General features: G+C 35.8%; 2 protein-coding genes and 1 pseudogene across 2 annotated transcripts; 2 read left to right on the top strand and 1 right to left on the bottom strand.

The window, feature by feature from the left end:
* The first annotated feature begins 5,165 nt into the window (after positions 1 to 5,165).
* LOC143603188 (putative F-box/FBD/LRR-repeat protein At4g03220) lies at positions 5,166 to 7,032 on the top strand. Its single transcript, XM_077080071.1, has 4 exons — positions 5,166 to 5,208; positions 5,437 to 6,188; positions 6,454 to 6,618; positions 6,769 to 7,032. Exons 1-4 carry the CDS (start codon positions 5,175 to 5,177, stop codon positions 7,030 to 7,032), a joined length of 1,215 nt encoding a protein of 404 aa, XP_076936186.1. The 5' UTR covers positions 5,166 to 5,174.
* Positions 7,033 to 10,591: 3,559 nt separating this feature from the next.
* On the top strand, positions 10,592 to 12,380 carry LOC143603194 (FBD-associated F-box protein At5g22730-like; annotated as a pseudogene).
* A 385-nt stretch (positions 12,381 to 12,765) lies between these two features.
* LOC143603193 (uncharacterized) lies at positions 12,766 to 15,795 on the bottom strand. The gene is made up of 9 exons (XM_077080075.1): positions 15,681 to 15,795; positions 14,300 to 14,409; positions 14,109 to 14,177; positions 13,889 to 14,004; positions 13,765 to 13,819; positions 13,546 to 13,666; positions 13,399 to 13,446; positions 13,189 to 13,283; positions 12,766 to 13,100 (listed from the first exon to the last, which is right to left on the bottom strand). The coding sequence occupies exons 1-9, from the start codon at positions 15,769 to 15,771 to the stop codon at positions 12,999 to 13,001; spliced, it is 807 nt and encodes a 268-aa protein (XP_076936190.1). The 5' UTR covers positions 15,772 to 15,795; the 3' UTR covers positions 12,766 to 12,998.
* Positions 15,796 to 19,609: the final 3,814 nt, after the last annotated feature.

Raw genomic sequence — 19,609 nt, 5'->3', positions numbered from 1 at the left:
GGATCATTTCTACTATTTGCTGACTTATAATTTGTATAAACGACTTGTTCTGTTTATGATCATGTCATGTTGATTCTAATGGCCTGTTTTGAAGCATTATGGCTCATGTTCACATGGTGTACTAATAAACTACTAATGTATCTATGATTCTTTACAAGTCCACCTAGAATGTTGGACACAAGTCACACAATCTTGAAACAAATCATAAGTCTGGCAATATTTTAAGGAATAAATATCATCATATTATGGGATACTTAAGAAATTCTTGGTCTCAAAATCTGGAACAATTGATGGCATATAATTTTATAAGACAAAGTTACATCCACAACTAGATGAACAAATCGGGTGTGACAAAAGTAAGCTTTTTCGTAGTGATAGCCTCTTACCTTTGTTGTATTCTAGACCGCTCTTTACTAGGCTTAAGTGCTTAACATCCATCCGGCATGGGGGCCTAGATAGGTTCAGTCTGGACGTATGTAGGCTATACAGTTGACATTGACGCTAGTGATTGTGGATGGGTCTGTTTCAGTTTGTGAAGACACGTTGTTAAAAATATGCAAGATAATTGAAACCTTATGTGAAATTGTAGTTAAAATTGAGTCATTTTTATGTTACATTGTGATAGAAAATCATGTTATAGTTAGTCTCTAAGTATCATTTGTCTATTCTAGAAGGGTATTAAGTGTAATTTCCTTTTCTATAAATAGGTTAATAACTCATTAGGGAGGGCATGAATGATATTAGTAAGTTGTTAGGCTCTTTGCTTGGCATTGAGAGAGGGCACAGTCCCGGGAACACTTCGGTGTTAGTTTATCGAGTCTGTAAGATCCGACAAGATCATCTTCTTCATATCAATTCTAGTTTCGGTTTATGTTACTTAATTCATTTTCAATTTCCATCGCCATTAATCTGAATTGGATATCTACCATTGTTCCGACCTGCCCTAGACCTGCCGTTTTAATCTGATCAATCATGGAAACCCTAGATCAGACTTCTCGTTTGGATGTTCATGAACAACAAATTCAACAATTACAATCCGATGTTACAGAGATTAAGGCATCGCTTACTGCATTGAACGCAGATCGGGCTGACTCAAGGGAGTTCCAAAAGGTGGTTTTGGGTTGGATGAAGTAACATGAGAAGCGGCATATCGATGGCTCTTCGGGTTCTGGTCTCAATTCCGGTGTAAACGCGTTTGTCTATGGCCACTCAACAACCAACTCGGTGTTATATCTAGATCAATTGAAGGCGCTCACTTACCGATTTGAAGAAATTTCAACCGACCATGGCTATTTGATGATGAATAGTCCGTCGGATTCAAGGTTTTCATGATCTAATTCTACACCGGCGGCTCCAATTGAGCAATTTCAGTCTCACGTGCACATATTGTTGACGTCAGATCGAAATATCATGCAATTGGAGTGATATCAGGTCATTTTGAGAGACAATTGGGCTTCGAGATTGTGATTGTAACACCGCGTCTTCTACCCTATAAAATTTAAGCCAAATATACCAACTTAGAAAGTATAAGGACCAAAAATGAACATTTTTGAAAATTTGAACTCATCGTGATACGCGATGGGGTAAGATTGAACCCATCGTGTAGCGCGATGGCCTTGCACATAAACCCAGATTTGGGCGGTGTAGCGGTACGCGTTGACTCAACCTAAGGGATCATCGCGTAGCGTTGACGAGGCTAAGTAACGTGAACACGTGTCCAACCACGTGTCAACACGTGGCACAATATGACAGGCCACGTGTCACGAGCCGGTAAGACGACGTCAAATTGCAGCGCCGCGGTACGCGACGGGTCACAAGGAACCCATCGCGTACCGCGATGGGGTCCTGAACTTGCCTATAAATAGAGTGTTACGGGATTGAACCCATTCATCCCGAAACACACCTCTACATTCACACATTTAACCTCGAAATGCGTGCCCCATTGCCGTAGCAAGCCGACGTGTCATTTTCTCGTATTTCGTGTAAGGAACGAAGTTATAGTCGATCTAGTAATCATATAATCGAGTAGATCAAGATCCTGCCTTTTTATTATTATCAATCTAAGTATCCGCATTAAGGTTGGGGTTATGTTTAAGTTATTTGAATTATAGCTTAGACTATCAATCGAGGCTATGGCCTTTAACCTTGATCGTATTTTATAAACATTCACAATCGAGTTTTCATAAACGTTACTTCATAGCGAAAGTAATGTCAAACAAAAGATATATTTTGACGGGCATGTAGTAACTGTAAGGAGGATATCACTAGTAGTAAGTTTCTTGCATAAGGAAAAGTAATTCGTATAAATCCCAATCAACCGAGGGACCCATTTACTTACCTGGAGAAACTTACCAACGTGATAGAACCTACTAAGCCAAAGCATGCTATATCAAACGTCACATAAAATCAAGTGTTTTCATTCACAATAAAAGATAAACGATTTCAAGGTTAAGCTTACAATCATAGCTTAACATCATTCAAAACATTCATACGAACCTATTTATGTATAGGTTAAGTATCATTCACAGTCAATCAATCAATCTAAGGTTTCAAACGCACCGACAGTACATGTGAATACGTTAACCTTTTTAATCAGTCAAAACATATTTATATTCAATGAGAGGAACGGGTGTTTGTCTTAACGAGTCAATCAATGTCTACATGAGATCATGTGATCTCTAAAACGTTATAATACAAAGTAGAGAATAAAAACAACTTAGACCGAATACGCATGTGTCTGGATCCAAACATAACCGTTCAGTCTAATCATTCAAAGGCTACGTGGCCGCGGGCTAATGGTCATAACTAGTTTCCCATTAAGGGCTACGTGGCTCGGGAATTATTGTGTGTGTAGGGCAGTGGTACATAGACCGGGAGTAGAAATACTTCCGCTGAGCTTGTAGAGAAAACTATATTTGTATTTTAATGTCATTCAAATGTTTTATCGAGTCATATGTGTTCACCAGCATATAGCTGACGTATTTTTTCAACCCATTGCAGGTAATTAAGCATAAGTAACATTAACAAGGATTGGAGTTTTAAGGAAGATAGAAGCACATACAAGATGTCTCCGTTTTTTATAACTAGAAATCCTTGTAATATGAAACATATGTTTTGTAAACTAATACTCGGGTATTTAATTCCCGAGTAAATTTTTAATGTAAATTAATATTATATTCAACCTAAAGTCTTCCGCTAAAATTAACCCATAAACTCTGATATATTTACAAAACAGGTAGCAACTTGTGGTCACACGCCTAGGCCCTAAATCGGGGTGTGACAGTGCTGGGCCAAGGTATCGATCAGAAAATGGCAGTGGGCCTGGACTCTCCAGATCTGGGCTCGTTAGATGGAAGACTTCCTTCAGGCGCTCCTCTTCTATCTTCCTCTTCCTCCTATATGACAGGTAAATCATTACATGTAAATCAATTGAAGGCTATAATTTTCATTAAGCATGTCGCCGTGTTTCTCTCTTCACCTTTGTCTTCAGAGTTTATTTTCACCAACAACGACGCAATTACCAAATTGTTAGGGAAATCCACATGAAACTGGTGATTTCAAGCTTCATTCAATGAATTTTGTTCCGATATTTCACAGGCTTACAAATATTGTGCCTACTGTTCCTCAAAGTCGAGAGAAAATTGGTAGTGAATTCTGTGATGTTCAAACCTTTGAGTGGAAACCGGGTTGGGACTTTGGTTGGCCACCTCCTGCTTTTGCTTTGAAGCTGTTTTTTTTGGATGAGGATCCTAAACCACGTGACCCGTATACAAACCCTAAATCAGATTTGTTATGGAAACTGTTTCATGGTTGGTGCAAGGACTGCTAGTCAAGTTGCTGCAGGTGTTGTTGGATCATATCATTTGTGGGTGGTGTATGGCAGGGACGACCACCTGAAAAGCTCTCGGGGAAGCCTCCGCTTGGGTGTCGAGTCAGTTCGTTCTCAGTCTTGAGTGCAAGACTGTTTTGAAGGGGGGGAATAATGATAGGAATGCTATAGTTAGTCTCTAAGTATCATTTGTCTATTCTAGAAGAGTATTAAGTGTAATTTTCTTTTCTATAAATAGGTTAATAACTCATTAGGGAGGACAGGTATAATATTTGTAAGTTGTTAGGCTCTTTGCTTGGCATTGAGAGAGGGCACAGTCCCGGGAACACTTCGGTGTTGGTCTATCGAGTCTGTAAGATCCGACAGGATCATCTTCTTCATATCAATTCTAGTTTCGGTTTATGTTACTTAATTCATTTTCAATTTCCATCGCCATTAATCTGAATACTCTACCACATTGAATTATTATTTCTATAAGGTGAGTAATTGTTGGGATGAAATAGTGTATAATATAAAATGAATGTTAGAAAGTGACTTTTCGCATACCACAAGTACCGTTTATACAAAAAAGTTTGAACACCTAAGGCATATACTATTGTATAATAAGGAGATCGAACCATTGACCTCTTGTTTCACACCCAAACCACGCTTACCATCTAATAAAGTAGGAATGACGTCATCTATATAATTGCCTATTATTATTATTATATTATTATTATTAGAATTTAGAAATATATATAGACTTAAAAGATAATAAAAAAAACAAAAAAAAACTAAGGACCAAAATACCCCTGACTTAATGTTAAAAACTAACAGAGTTAACGTATTAAACGAAATTGACAACAACTGAAAAACTTAAAGACTAGTTGAAATAAAAAAATTTGGATGAAAGTGGCAAACACGGCTTAACCTTTTGGCACGATTTTGATAGTTAATACTCGATATTTAAAAAATAATAATTTTAATAATAATATTTTTTATATGAAGTGAGAGTATTTTGGTCATTCGTTCTAACTTAACGAAAAATAACTAACAGTATTAATGATATTTGAATCGGAATGCCAAAAAAAGGAACCATATGGAAATTAATAGATTTATATTTAGTGGATATATTATAAGTATGTGATCTCCTATTTGGAGACAAAATCTCATCTAAATACATAATCATAATATTCACTAAATATAAGTCTGCTAGAAATTTTTAAAATTCAATTTGACACGCCAATTCTATAAAATCCCAGTGGTGATTTTGTTTTTTGTTGCTGATTATTATTATTATTATTATTATTATTATTATTATTATTATTATTATTATCATCACCACCTAATTATTAACAGAAGAAGCATGAATAAGAAGATATCCAACCGAAGCAAAAATAGTGTGGATTTGATCAGTAACCTGCCTGATCCTATTCTACACTTGATCCTTTCACGTCTTCCGACCACCGAAGAAGCGGCTCAAACCAGCATTCTGTCAACACGATGGAGGTACCTGTGGACTTCACTTCCATCTCTAGACTTAGATTGCACTCGAGCCTCTACAAATATTAATACACTTGGCACATTCAAGGACTTCGTGTCTTCGGCTTTGGAAAACCAAACTCTAGATTTGGAGAGTGTTCGTTTATGCTGTGCAAATTATTGCAATAGGTCGACAGTACAGGGGTGGATTCACGCCGCAGTTATTCGAAAAGTCAAACAGCTAGACTTGCTGTTTTCCCCTAGGCCGGCTGATCATGATCATGTTAAGCTTTTCGAGCCTCCCTATAATCTAGTAAAATATGATGCATTGGAGGTATTAAAGTTGTTCTTGTATACAAGGCCTCTAGTGTTCCCTTTTGTCGCTGGTGGTTTCCCTGCACTAAGAGTTCTTGAACTCAACAGTGTTCGATTATCGGACAGTGATTTAGTACATCAGTTTCTTGATCGCAGCCCGTTGCTTGAGGATTTGAGTTTCGCTGAATGCTTTTCGTCCTCGATTGTTGATCTTTATATTTCATGCCCGAATCTCAAGACTCTCAGAATTCATAATGATCAAAAAATGGATGATTATGGTTTTCATGATGAGGATTCGGATGATTCTGATGTGGAGGAGGATTATGATGAATTCTGTAAAATACGGGGCTTGTGTAAACGCCTAAAGATTTGTTGCCCAAAACTGGTTTTTTGGGAGTATGTAGGTCAGCCGGCGTATGAAGTTATATGCGGAAATCCAGACGCATTGAAGAAAGCTGTGATTTACCCTAATGCCATGGCACAGAAAGGAAGATCATTTAAATCATTTGGTGGCAGCATGTGCGAGTTGTTTGCCGGAGTTTCACATGTGGAATCTTTGTCCCTCAACCATTCTTTCATCCGGGTACTTACACGTCTTTCTTTCTTTCTTTGTAACCATTTTTTATTTTTATAATTTAGCAAAAAGTTTGTAGACATGAATAGAAGACTATATGCAAATCCATACTAGAACATTAGGTGTAGGCTGTAAATTGAATACATTTTGAACTTAAGTGTATTATATTAATATTGCAGTACCGGCTGCATTTTGGTACCAAACTTTGTGTTTGGGTTTGTATACCGTTTAATTGAAGTGTTAGATTATTAATGGGAATCCTGTTATCTCATAGGCCATTAAAGCCGCACGTGATCTAAATGGGAATTTCCTGGCATCTCTTGGCAATCTGAAGACATTGGAGATATCAACAACAATTGACAAATATGCCATGAATGTAGTCATCCGGATCCTCAGATGTTGTGCTAATCTGGAGTCTTTCCATTTGATTATCGAAGAGGTGTGTGTTCTTCTATATCCCAGATAATTATATTGTTTGTGTATTTTGAATCATTTTACGGGTTGAAAAACTTGAGTTAGCATAGTATAATGAATACATTTTTCAAAATTCTAAACGCACCTCAATATATGCTTTTGTTTGATGACCTAGGAAATTATTGCGTGGGATAAATGGGAGTTAGAACAAGTTTTGGCTCGTCATTTGAACAGGGTCGAGTTTCTTGAGTTCAATGGAGGGGAGTGGAAACTAGACATGGCTTGTTTCTTACTGGGACACGGAAGTGAGTTGGAGGAAATGGTTTTTAGTTGGCGTGATAAAGTCAAATACCATAAACAGTCAAAGAAGATTATGAAGAAATTGGTGAAACTGAACAAGGCTTCTTCAACTGTCAAACTGAGTAATATATTCTGTTGAAAGACTGATAATAAAAGGTGTTCTATAAACCATAAGTAATATATTCTGTTGCTATGGACTATGCTTACGTTTTGGTGAGTAAACTAATTCGGATCATTTCTACTATTTGCTGACTTATAATTTGTATAAACGACTTGTTCTGTTTATGATCATGTCATGTTGATTCTAATGGCCTGTTTTGAAGCATTATGGCTCATGTTCACATGGTGTACTAATGGATCTATGATTCTCTTCAAGTCCACCTGGAATGGTGGACACAACTCACATAATATTAAAACGAATTGTAAGTCTAGCAATATTTTAAGTAGAGGTGGCAATCTTGATCCAAACCATTTCAAATGGGTCAATTTGGATTGTTTTAAAAATCATATGAGTTGGTTTGGGTCATAGATTTTAATTGGGTCACAGATTTTAATTAGATGGGTCAAAATGGGTCGACATGAAATTCCACCTTATTTTCGGGTCAAAATGGGTCGAAAAATTTAAAGAAATGGGTCGATGTGAGTTAGTGTCCTAAGGAAAAGTGTCCGTTCGGGTTGAAACGGGTTTTGGATTGGAACGAGTTCGGTTTAGGTTTTGGATTGGAACGAATCCGGTTTAGGTTTTGGTTCCGATCAGGTTTCGAGCCGAAACGAGTTTTCGCATTGGACGGGTTGGGTTTCGGTTTCTTTTTGGTCGATTTCGGTTTTTTGTTTTGTTTTGGTAGGTTTGATCAGTTTCTTTCTGTTTGGTTTCAGTTTTTTAGTTACGTTTTGATCGATTTTTCCAGTTTCGATCAATTCGGTTCAGTTTTGGTTTTTAGTTTCGTTTTCGTCGACTTTCTAGTTTCGGTTCATTTCTAGGATTTTTTTTGTTGAACCAGGACAACGGAGGAAACATTTTAGTTATTTTACTTTTTTTCGTTTTTGATTTATATTTTGAGTTATGATTTTTCAATTAATTTTTTTAGGGGTTTTTGAACTTAATAAACACCCCTCAAATAAAAATTCAAAAAAAATAATACAAAATCATAACTCAAAATATAAATCATCATCATCATCATCATCGTACTCAGTATATCCCACCAATAGCAATGCTATGGTAGGGTCTGAGGAGGGTAAGATGTAGACAGCCTTACCTCTATCCCATAGGGATAGAGAGGCTGCTTCCGGTGAGACCCCCGGCTCGATAGTAGTTTTGCATCAAGCCTTGGACATAAGGCACATAGCACTCAATCATCGGGACACCGGCTGATCGGTGCATGTGCCCTTGTCTTTCGGCTATCAACGCCACCACATGATGCCTGATTAACCTTCCGCCACTTTTAACGTTATTTTCACGAGATTAGTAAAATAACGTCAAAATTAGTGCAATTTTACTTTTGCCCACCCGAGGGTTCACACATATATACATTATATGCGTCAAAATATAAATCAAAAACGAAAAAAGTAAAAAAAAACTAAAATGTTTTCTCCGTTGTCCTAGTTCAAAAAAAACCCGACCCGAAACCCGTTTTGACCCGTTCCGACCCGGACCTGTTGACTCTAACCCGTTCCGACCCTATCCAAAACAACCATTTTTTAACTGACCCATTCCAACCCTAACCCGTTTCTATCCTAACCCATTCCAACCCATGACCCGTTTCGACCCAACCCAAGCCAACCCATTTGACACCCCTAATTTTAAGGAATAAATATCATCATATCATGGGATACCTAGAAATTCTTGGTCTCAAAATCTGGAACAATTGATGACATATGATTTTATAAGACCAAGTTACATCCACACCTAGATGGTGTGACAAAATTAAGCTTTTTCGTAGTGATAGCCTCTTACCTTTGTTGTATTCTAGACCGCTCTTTACTAGGCTTAAGTGCTTAACGTCCATCCTGCACGGGCCTAGATAGGTTCAGTCTGGACCTATGTAGGTTGTACGGTTGACATTGATGCTAGTGGTTGTGGATGGTTCTTGTTTTAGTTTGTGAATAAACGTTAACAAATAAACAAGAGAATTCGCACCTTATGTGAAATTGTAGTTAAAATTGAGGCATTTTTTCTGTTGCATTGAATTTTTATTTCTATAAGGTGAGTAATTGTTGGGATGAAATAACGTATAATATAAAAATATATGTTAGAAAGTGACACTTCGCATACTACAAGTACCATTTATATAAAAAAAAATTGAACACCTAAAGCATATACTATTTTATGCTAAGTTGACTGAATCATTGACCTCGTATTTAACACCCAAGCCATGATTGACACCTAATAAAGTAGGAATGACACCATCTATATAATAGCCTCTTATTATTACTAAACTTTATAAAACTAAAAGGATCAAAATACCCCTTACTTAATGTTAAAATAACAACCAATCGTGAACCTAGCCAATACCAATTTAAACGGTTGTAAGGCTACAAACCAAATCATGAACTCTCATAACTGTTACGTGATTATCAGAGTCTATGTTCTAACACCTGCTGCATCACGCACGCATCTGCCTAGTAGACTTATATTTAGTGAATATTATAATTATGCATTTAGACCTTGTGATCAAGATCTTATTGTGATCTTCTATTTGGAGAGAAGATCTCTTCTAAATACAAAATTATAATAATTTGGAGGAGCGATTCGATATGACCCCGAGACAAAAGGCAGTTTTAGCTTGTCTCAAGGGGGCTCATGCCCAGGATTTTTTGACTGTTGTGTCCATTGAAGGTCTTGGGCAACGGATGTCGGCAGTTGAATACAGAGCCATCCTTAAATACCGGCTTATGATTCGTCTTTTCCCTCAAGATGAATCATGCCCCATTTGTAAAAAGCTTGTTTGGATAGATTTGGTGAGCATGCCCTCCACTGTAAGGAATTGTCGGGATTCAAGTATCGTCATGACTGGGTTAGAGATGTCTTATGGGATGTGCTTAGACGTGCCGGGATCTCAGCCAAGAAAGAGGCACCTGTTAACTTTTTGACTGATGCGCGAGATGGGAGATCAACCCTGCGTCCTGTGGATGTTCTTGTGTTTGGCTGGGCAGGGGGTAAGCATGCGTGTGTTGACCTCACTGGGGTGTCCCCGTTGGTGGGGCTGAGAGACAGTGGCTTCGTACCGGGACAGGCGGTTTTGAGAGCGGAATCTAGAAAGGTTGCTAAGCATGAGACAGCGTGTTTGGAGAATCAGCACGTGTTCATTCCATTTGCTTCGACACTTTTGGATCCCTAGCTCCCGAGGCGGTTCGCTTCTTGGAGCGGGTGCAGAAGGTGGTACACAGTGACTCGCAGAGCCCGAGGAACCAAGGATTCATATTTAGTAGAATAGGTTTTGCGATTCAAAAGGGGATAGCGGCGCAACTTGTTGCTCACTTACCCATTATCCATTATCCAGATGTAGCTCGGTTTGTGTTATATATAAAAGTGAAATTCTGTAAAAAAAATAATAATAAAAAATTACTAAATATAAGTCTATTAGAAATTTTTGAAATTTAATTTGACACGCCAATTCTATAAAATCCCTGTGGCAAGTTTGATTTCTGTTGCTGATTATTATTATTATTATTATCACCAAATTATTAACAGAAGAAGCATGAATAAGAAGAGATCGAAGCGTAGCAAAAATAGTGTGGATTTGATCAGTAACCTGCCTGATCATATCCTCCAGATGATCCTCTCACGTCTTCCAGCTACCGAAGAAGCGGCTCGAACAAGCATTCTGTCAACAAGATGGAGGTACTTGTGGACTTCACTTCCATCTATAGACTTAGATTGCACTCGAGCCTCTACAAATTTTAATACCAACACATTCAAAGACTTCGTGTCTTCGGTTTTGGAAAACCAAACACTAGATTTGGAGAGTGTTCGTTTATGCTGTGCAAATTTCTACAAAAGGTCGACAGTACAGCAGTGGATTCACGCCGCGGTTATTCGAAAAGTCAAACAGCTACACTTGCTGTTCTCCCCTAGGCCGGCTGATCATGATCATGTTAAGCTTTTTGAGCCTCCCTATAATCTGGTAAAATATGATGCATTGGAGGTATTAAAGTTGTTCTTGTATACAAGGCCTCTAGTTTTTCCTTTTGTCACTGGTGGTTTCCCTGCACTAAGAGTTCTTGAACTCAACAGTGTTTATTTAATGGGTGGATGTCATCCGATTCAACAGTTTCTCGATACCTGCCCGTTGCTAGAGGATTTGACTTTGGTTGACTGCTTTTCATTCTCATTTGCTAAATTTCGTATTTCATGCCCGAATCTCAAGAATCTCAGAATTCGTAATCAGAAAATGGATATTAAAGAGCGTTACGCTCATGGTGTACTCTATTATAGCCATTACATGGACGGCATTCTGTGTAGGTGCCTAAAGATTTGCTGTCCAAAACTGGTGTTTTTGGAGTATGTAGGCCAGACGGTGTATAAATTTAAATGTAAAAACCTGGACTCCTTGAAGAAAGCTGTGATTTACCCGAATGCCAAGGGAAACAAGAGAATATTATTTGAAAGATATGGCGACAGCTTATGTCAGTTGTTTGCAGGAGTTTCTCATGTCGAATCTTTGTACCTCAGCCTTTCTTTCATTCAGGTTTGTAGACATGAATAGAAGACTATATGCAAATCAAGACTAGAACATTAGTTGCAGGCTATAAAATGACTAAGTTTTGAACTTGTTATATTGCAGTACCCGCGTAGTGATACCAAACCTGAGTTTAGCTTATTCCTCATGTTTGACTTATATACTGTTTAATTGAAGTTTTAGATTATTAATTAATGATTAAATATGGGAATCATGTTGTCTCATAGGGCATTAATGTTGCGCGTGAGGATTTCCCGGCACCTCTTGGCAATCTGAAGACATTAGAGATATCCACAACAATTGACGAATACGCCCTGAATGTAGTCACACGGATCCTCAGATGTTGTCCCAATCTGGACTCTTTCTATTTGATTATTGAAGAGGTACTGCACTTCTTCTTGATCCTAAATAATGATATTGTTTTGTGTATTTTAAATCACCTTACATAATTGTGCTGAAAATATATATATATATATATATATATATATATATATATATCTTTTTGTTTGATGATGTAGGAAATTATTGGGCTGGAAGTATGGGACTTCGATGAAGTTTTGGCTCGTCATTTGAAACGGGTCGAGTTTCTTGAGTTTAATGGAGAAAAGCGGTAGCGGGACATGGCTCGTTTTTTGTTGGGACATTGAAATGCGTTGGAGGAAATGGTTTTCAGTTGGCGTGACAAAGTCAAATACCATGAAAAGTCAACGAAGATTATGAAGGAAGTGCTGAAGTTTGACAAGGCTTCTTCAAGTGTCAAACTGAGTACTCTTTTGAAAGACTGATGATACTTCGTATTCTATAAACCATAAGATCGTCGCTATGAACTATAATTTTGGTCTCCTCTTATTCAAAGGATTTAGATTTTGCAATACTCAACCTCTTGTTTCCTTCATTTCTAGTTGTTTTAATACCTTGCTTACTTTTTGGTGCGTAAACCAATTTGGATCATTTTTATTATTTGCTGGTTTCATAATTTGTATAAATTGTTCTGTTTATGATGATGTCATGTTGATGCTAATGACATGTTCAGATGGTGTATTAATGTATCTATGATTCTCTACAAGTCCAACTGGAATCGTGGACACAAGTCACACAATCTTGAATCAAATATTCTAAGTGATATCATATTATATTATTATGAGACACCTAGAATTCTTGGTCTCAAATCTGGAACAGGTGATGGTATATAATTTCATAAGATCTAGCCACACCCACACTTAGAATATAACAAATGTAGCACAATCGTCATTCGCTTCATTAGATAATGAAGCCACACCCACACCTAGATGAAATTACCGTTTTTCTTTTGCTTTCTTCTACAGAGAAATCAAACCAAATCAAGCAGTAGGTGGTAGTAAACCATTTTATCCGTGGTAAATAGTGAAATCTCTTTTGTAACTAAAAATGTGGTCAGATCAAACACCTATCGACTAAGTAGACTGTAGGATGGTAACTCTTCAAGTCGTGTTATGTCTTCTTGCAAAAGCTCTCTTTCAAGCTGGCGACGTGTCGACTTCATCACCGCCTGCAATTTCAATACCAAAACATATTAAAAAACGCAGTTGGATATTTTTATTTCTAATCACTGCGGACAACAGAAAGAAAGCACATACATTAAAATCCATGTAAGAAGCATGCATGGCGAGCCACTGGTGATCCATTAGCTTGAATGTTATGCAATAAAGAAGGTCAAATGCTGATTCATTTTCTGTCATGCAAATTGAAGAAAATGAACATAATTGACATTATTAATAACTGTGTGGAACAAAAATAAACACAGAATAATTAGACAGAGCAGTTTACAGTTACATATATTAATATACCTGAAAGCAACTTCAAGAAGGTTGCTCCCACAAAACTTTGCGGTTTTACTGCACAATGGATGGACACATTATTAGTCCACAAAAACAGTTAAACTCCAAAATCTATCACTTACAGAACACAATTTAATTCATACAAATCTATCAAACCTGCTTCAAGATCCAACATCTGAATAAGCATGAATGTAATGTTCACTCCAGCTACAGCAAAAGGATATTCCCACATGGCCCGTACACCTTCCTGCTTTCTAAGAAGATCTTGGAATGATTTCTGGATAAGATGAAGTAAATTAAACCAAAATTATATTCAAAAACAAAACATAATTATGCAAATATAATTGTATCAAGTGAGAGAGAGAGAGAGAGTACAGGGAAATTCCGGGCAAAATACAATAAGTTCTCCAATGATACAAACCCTCCACCCCTGTCACAAATTTGAAGTCTAGATAAATAATGTCAATGGTCTTTTTATATTAAAGAAGGCGTAACTTACCGAAAATCAGTTGAAGGATCTTTCCCTTGCCAACCCATTTCCTTCCATTGTTCAGAAATTAAATCACGGAGTTCCTCTTCAGGATATGCAGCCTTCCATAACGCCCTCAATGCTTCCTAAAACTCCAATAAAATTGCCAAAAATGGCAAGATCAGTCCCTCTTTTCTAGACTTAAAACCATACAAACATCAAGAATCTGTAATTTTTCTACAAAATGTACCTGATGTTCTGGAATTGAACCATCATAGGCTATATCTAAGCGACTTTGCAGCCTCTGTAAGCAATGTTCCTGGCAATGCCATATTCAAACACAGAAAATCAGATCAGTATTACGCCTACACAAATAATATTTTCACTCGTAACCCATCCGTTCAAAATCAGATTATTATGCATACAATCTTAACGACTTACTTGAGCAGGAGTCAAATCAAACGAGGGTCGAGAGTCACCTTCTCTTCCCTGAACACAAACACACGAGAGGCCTCTTCCAAGCCATGCTGCTGAGCCTGCAACAGCCTCAGCTACACATAAATAAAAAAACATTTGTCAAAATCATAGTTATCAAATGCGTTAGGCGCACATAAGGCGCACAGGCCTCGCCTAGGGCCTATGTATAAGGCGCAAAAAAAACAATGGTATGAGGAAAAATAAGCGCACTTATATTTAAACATCTAAAAAAATGTTATGTATATGAAAAATAATACTACTCTTCAAATAAAATAAACAAAAGCTATTATATAACATTTAATATCATCTAATTAGTACCAAAAGTTCTAAAATTGTCAAGATTCAAATGTGATTCCAAAACTTGAATAACAAAATGTATCAATATAATGCCTTTGACTTCTCCTAGATCTAAGTTTCAATAGCAACCCTTGCCTGTCTTTTGCTTGGCTTTTATGTTATCATGTTCTTGGCATAGACAATGCCGAAGCGCTCGCCTAGGAACTAGAAGCGCATTTATTGAGCCTCGCCTGAAAAATGGGCCTAGGCGCAAGAAGCGAGGGCTTTTAATAACTATGGTCAAAATAACATAAATTTCATAAATCTCACAGAAGTTAGGATTAATTGAGAAACTGAAGAGACCAATTGCAAAATAAATACAAAATTTTTTGGACAAAAGCCGCACAAATGGCCAAACCTCAGACAATTTTGGTAGTTATACTAATAAACTCTATATTTTATATAAACGATTAAATGTTAGTGATTGGACTGAGAGTATTTTGGTCATCCGTTCTAACTTCACGAAAAATAAATAATGGTCATCCGTTCATTAGTCTCACAGAAGTTAGGCTTTATGGCTACACGACGGTACACATATTCGATAATCAATATAACTTTCAAGTAATTATAACTCTATTACATCAATAAAGGTAGAGGTGGGCAAATAAACCGGTTAACCGAAACAGACCAAAAATCAAACCGAAACCGATTATGAAGAAACCGGTTTGGAACCGATTGAAACCGTAGGTTCAGAACCGGATTCTAATTTTTTATACCAAAACCAGTTAACCGAACCGAAACCGGTCGTAACCTGGTCAAGAAAGCGGTTTCAAGCCGAACCGAAACCGATCATAAACCAGTTTTGACTTTTGTTGACCAAAACCAAACCGGATTTAAGTTTTGAACCGGTTTGTGCACTTCTAAATTAAGGTACTAAATTAATCATATGCATCAATGAAAACTAAAATCAATTATCCAAAATTCAATTGAAACAGATATAACTCATGGCAGAGGAACATAATAATATATCTACAATATAATAATAATAATAATAATAATAATAATATACCTGAAGTAGTATTACAAGTGTTATTATTTCTATCAAGAGTATGTGAAATACTTCTAACAGCAACGAATGATCCACCGCCTCTATCCTCCATTAATACCGTTAACAAACAAACACTCAACACACCTTAATTTCCACCATTGCAGACTTCAATTGAAACAATACCTAATCAAGAAACAATTAGAATTGGTAAACAGAAGGTGAATCAATATGCAATAGATTAAGAAACGTTACCGTGTGATTTGATTTGATTTGAAATGAAAGTGAGAGTTGGTTAGGTTAGGGTTTAATTCTCAACTGGATCTGAAGAAGTTGTAAGATGAAAATGAAGAAATGAAATGAATAATAAGCAGCTTATTGTTTGAGGATTATATATATATATATATATGATTCAAATGAATATATATACATATATATACATACAGGAAAGGAGAATTTGGAGGTACTGTTTCTTTCTATATATATCTTCTTATTTATTTTTATTTTATTGTTTCTTATTTATTTATTTATTTATATTTTATTGTTACTTGTTACTTGTACATGTTCTTTTTTTGTTCGCTTGTTGGTGGCCATCTCGTCTGTTAGGTTAGGAACGAGTATTGTATTTTATTTATATATCTACATATCTATTATATCTATATCTATATCCATATAATATATAATAATATTTTGTATTTTATTTTATACATAGGGCGAAGGTTTTGAGGTACGAAGATTACAACTTATGATAATATTAGATTATTTGATTTTTAGTGGATGTATTTTCTCCATATACTACGGCTATACCATATGAGATTTAAAAATATGATAAATTTGGATGGGATTGGGACGTTGGTGAGTTTAATGGAAAGAAATTAATTTATTTAGAAAATTAAGTAAAGGATATGAAGGAAATCTACCATAAGTTAAGCAGCTATCGGGAGTGACATTTTAGGCAGTAGAATTGGACGGTGTCGTTCAATGACTACATACGAGTTTGTGAATCAATTTAATTCTTTTTTTTTGTTGTAGCGATACGAACTCTGGAGCAATAGTAAAGAAGCTATCATCTTATGTATTCAGATGATTGTTTGGACTTGTTCTTTTAAGGGAGACCTATAAATTGTACGGATCCAAACGTGATTGATTCTTTTTAAAGTAGCTTCTGTAACCAATCTCATCATTAGCATTTTCACCATTCTAATGAAAAGGCTCAACTCTTAAGTTTATGTTTTGTCATTTTAAAAAAATATAATAACAGAATACCTGTCATTGTATTCTCACACCTTACGTTTCTAATTAAAAAATAATAATTCTTATGTGAAATCAACCTTGATTATAGTGTTAAACGAGTTTTATAACAAATTTTTCACAAGATCACATGTGACGTAGATATTTGAATGACAAATAAATTATTTTTAAAAGATTATTCAAAATTATGTTATCACTTGAAAATGACCTAATATTTTCATGAGAATATATTCATCAGAATACTATATAAAGTAAGTTTTAATGTGAGGTATTAAATTAAAGAAAAAAATCAAAAAATGCGTTGGGAATCGAGGGGGGCATAGTAGCAAGGTATGTATCTAGTCTACTCTGCCAGTATGTCATAAATAACTTAATTGGCTCCAATAACTCAGGTAAATAAATAGCCATTATTGTAGCGATAAAAAACAGTTGATATACTATTAAAGTTTATGTAACAAGTATCCTTTTAAGGTAGTTAAGTTTATAAAACGTACAATAATGAATTAAATAAGTTGTAAGTGATACCGAGTCTATATAAAACAAAACATTATTACAATTTCCAATCATCCACTGCATTAGTTGTTTATATATCTGAAACGGGATAATAAATATTAGAACTTAGATGGGTCGATTCAAACTGACCCCCATTACATCATTTTAACTCGACGACCATTTTTTCTTACTCAACCATTATCAAATCTCCGAATCATAAGATATAAAACTATGTCACATGGGGTGTGTTGGAGAATTAGGAGGTTTGGATGATGATGAAGAGTATTCATGACCTAACATACTCTTTTAACTTTTCTTCTTCCCAACTTTGTACTTAGCTTTTGTGGGTAACCATGCCTTTTGATAAAAGAAATTTACATGGCCTACAATACAAGCATGGGTGTCAAAAACAATGCCCAAAGTCATTTAGGATGCCTTCCTTTTCACTTTTGCTCATACAAGGGACCATTTTTTCATGTGTGCTTTAAAGTTAAGCCTCTTCATCCACTTACATGCATGTGGTAATGTAGGATCAGCTAGCTATAATCCACTCATTTCAAAAGATATTATATACACTTGCTCTTAATTAGACATAAACACCTGTAAATGAAAATATATAAGTGAAAAGAAGGAACATGACTGTCAAAAAAAATATATAACTTTAAACACATAATGGCCTTTTATAATGTGTATTTTATAATGGGATCTCAAGGAATGATACATCTTTACAAATTAATTACATCATCATACATAATTAATCGCGTACACGGTTAATTTGATACATTGGTTTGCCAATGATTCCCGGGCAAAGTGGTTGAGGTTAGGCACCATATATCAATAAATCAACTTTAATTCTTGGGGTTCAAGTCCCATCTATGATAAAATAGGGGTTCAAGGTTAGACAAGAGGGTTCTCACCTATGGGACGTACCAGCCTAGAACCTCATGATTCCGTATTTGAGGAATGAAAATGATCGAGTGCGCCAGTGGCTCGTCAATTATCCAAATTGTCGTTCAAAATAATTTAAAAAAAGATAGATTTCAAACATTATTAGAGATTAATTTGCTCCTAATCCTAGATTAGTAGTGGCAAAAACGGACATAAGATTATGGGATTGGATTAGTGACGCCATTATGAGTGGTTATAAAATCATTGAGATTAAAATCTACTCATGAAGCCTTAAGCATTCTCCACCTATGGAATGGTAATTTTATGTAATCTATGATTTATGGCACACGAATCCATATTATTCTTGGTACTTAGATTGAACATTTTTTTATCACTTTATTGCTAAGATTAAGAGCTTCATTTTATATTAATTTATACACAATATAAAATTTATGATTTAGGCTAACAATGTCTAATCAGTAGAAGTTAAACCACCTTCATTCAAACAAAAAAAGCAACATATGACGTCACGTATATGTGTCAGTAAATATTTCATAACATACATTATACGTGTTGTGTTGAGTCCAAACACTTAAAAAGATTCTTGAAATACTTTAACGTAGCGAAAATGCTACATCAGTCTTCCAAAGAAGAATTAAGAAAGAGGTTTGGCATCTATGCTACCATAAGATCTTAGATCTTATGGTAATGTTCAAATTGAAAGCTAGATAGTTTGAGTAATTCTATAAAGTGTGTTGTTGGAACATTCATCATCCCTATGTTACAATAGTTAACTAACACAAAAGTTTACAAGTAAATCGTTGTTCCTATAACAAATAAAACTTTTGTAAAAACATAAGGTCGACTATGGCATCCTATAAAACTTTATTCTTTTTCATACAAGTTGTTAGTTAGCTACAAATAATCAACCATATGTAATTGGTGGATCCTTATTTTTGAGTTATGGTTGAATTCCCAGCATTTTGGGTTAAAATTATTTGATGAAAGTGGTTTTTGGTTGACTATATACAAAGGTAACTTTAATGTTTCCTTCGAACACAACATATATCACATTGGTAAAACTTTATAGTATTATATATAATATAATATAATAAAGTAATTATGTTATTAATAGCTTCTAAAAGTCATTATAATACATCATTATTCAATAAGTTGGTTGTGGCTCAATGGTAGAGCACTCACTTTACAAGTGAGAGGTAGGAGAATCAAACCTCACTACCACCAACTTATATGGGAGATATGAAGGATGACCCTGGTTTGCCTGGGTTTGAGTCCTGATCTCACCCGGTTTTACCGGCTCC

The sequence above is a fragment of the Bidens hawaiensis genome, unplaced genomic scaffold (genome assembly GCF_021521415.1).
Source record: "Bidens hawaiensis isolate Kalapana, Puna unplaced genomic scaffold, B.hawaiensis_p1.1 tig00060976_1, whole genome shotgun sequence".
Lineage (NCBI taxonomy): Eukaryota > Viridiplantae > Streptophyta > Magnoliopsida > Asterales > Asteraceae > Bidens > Bidens hawaiensis.
Note: the sequence above shows the minus strand (reverse complement) of the source record. Positions and strands in the feature narration are given on the sequence as shown.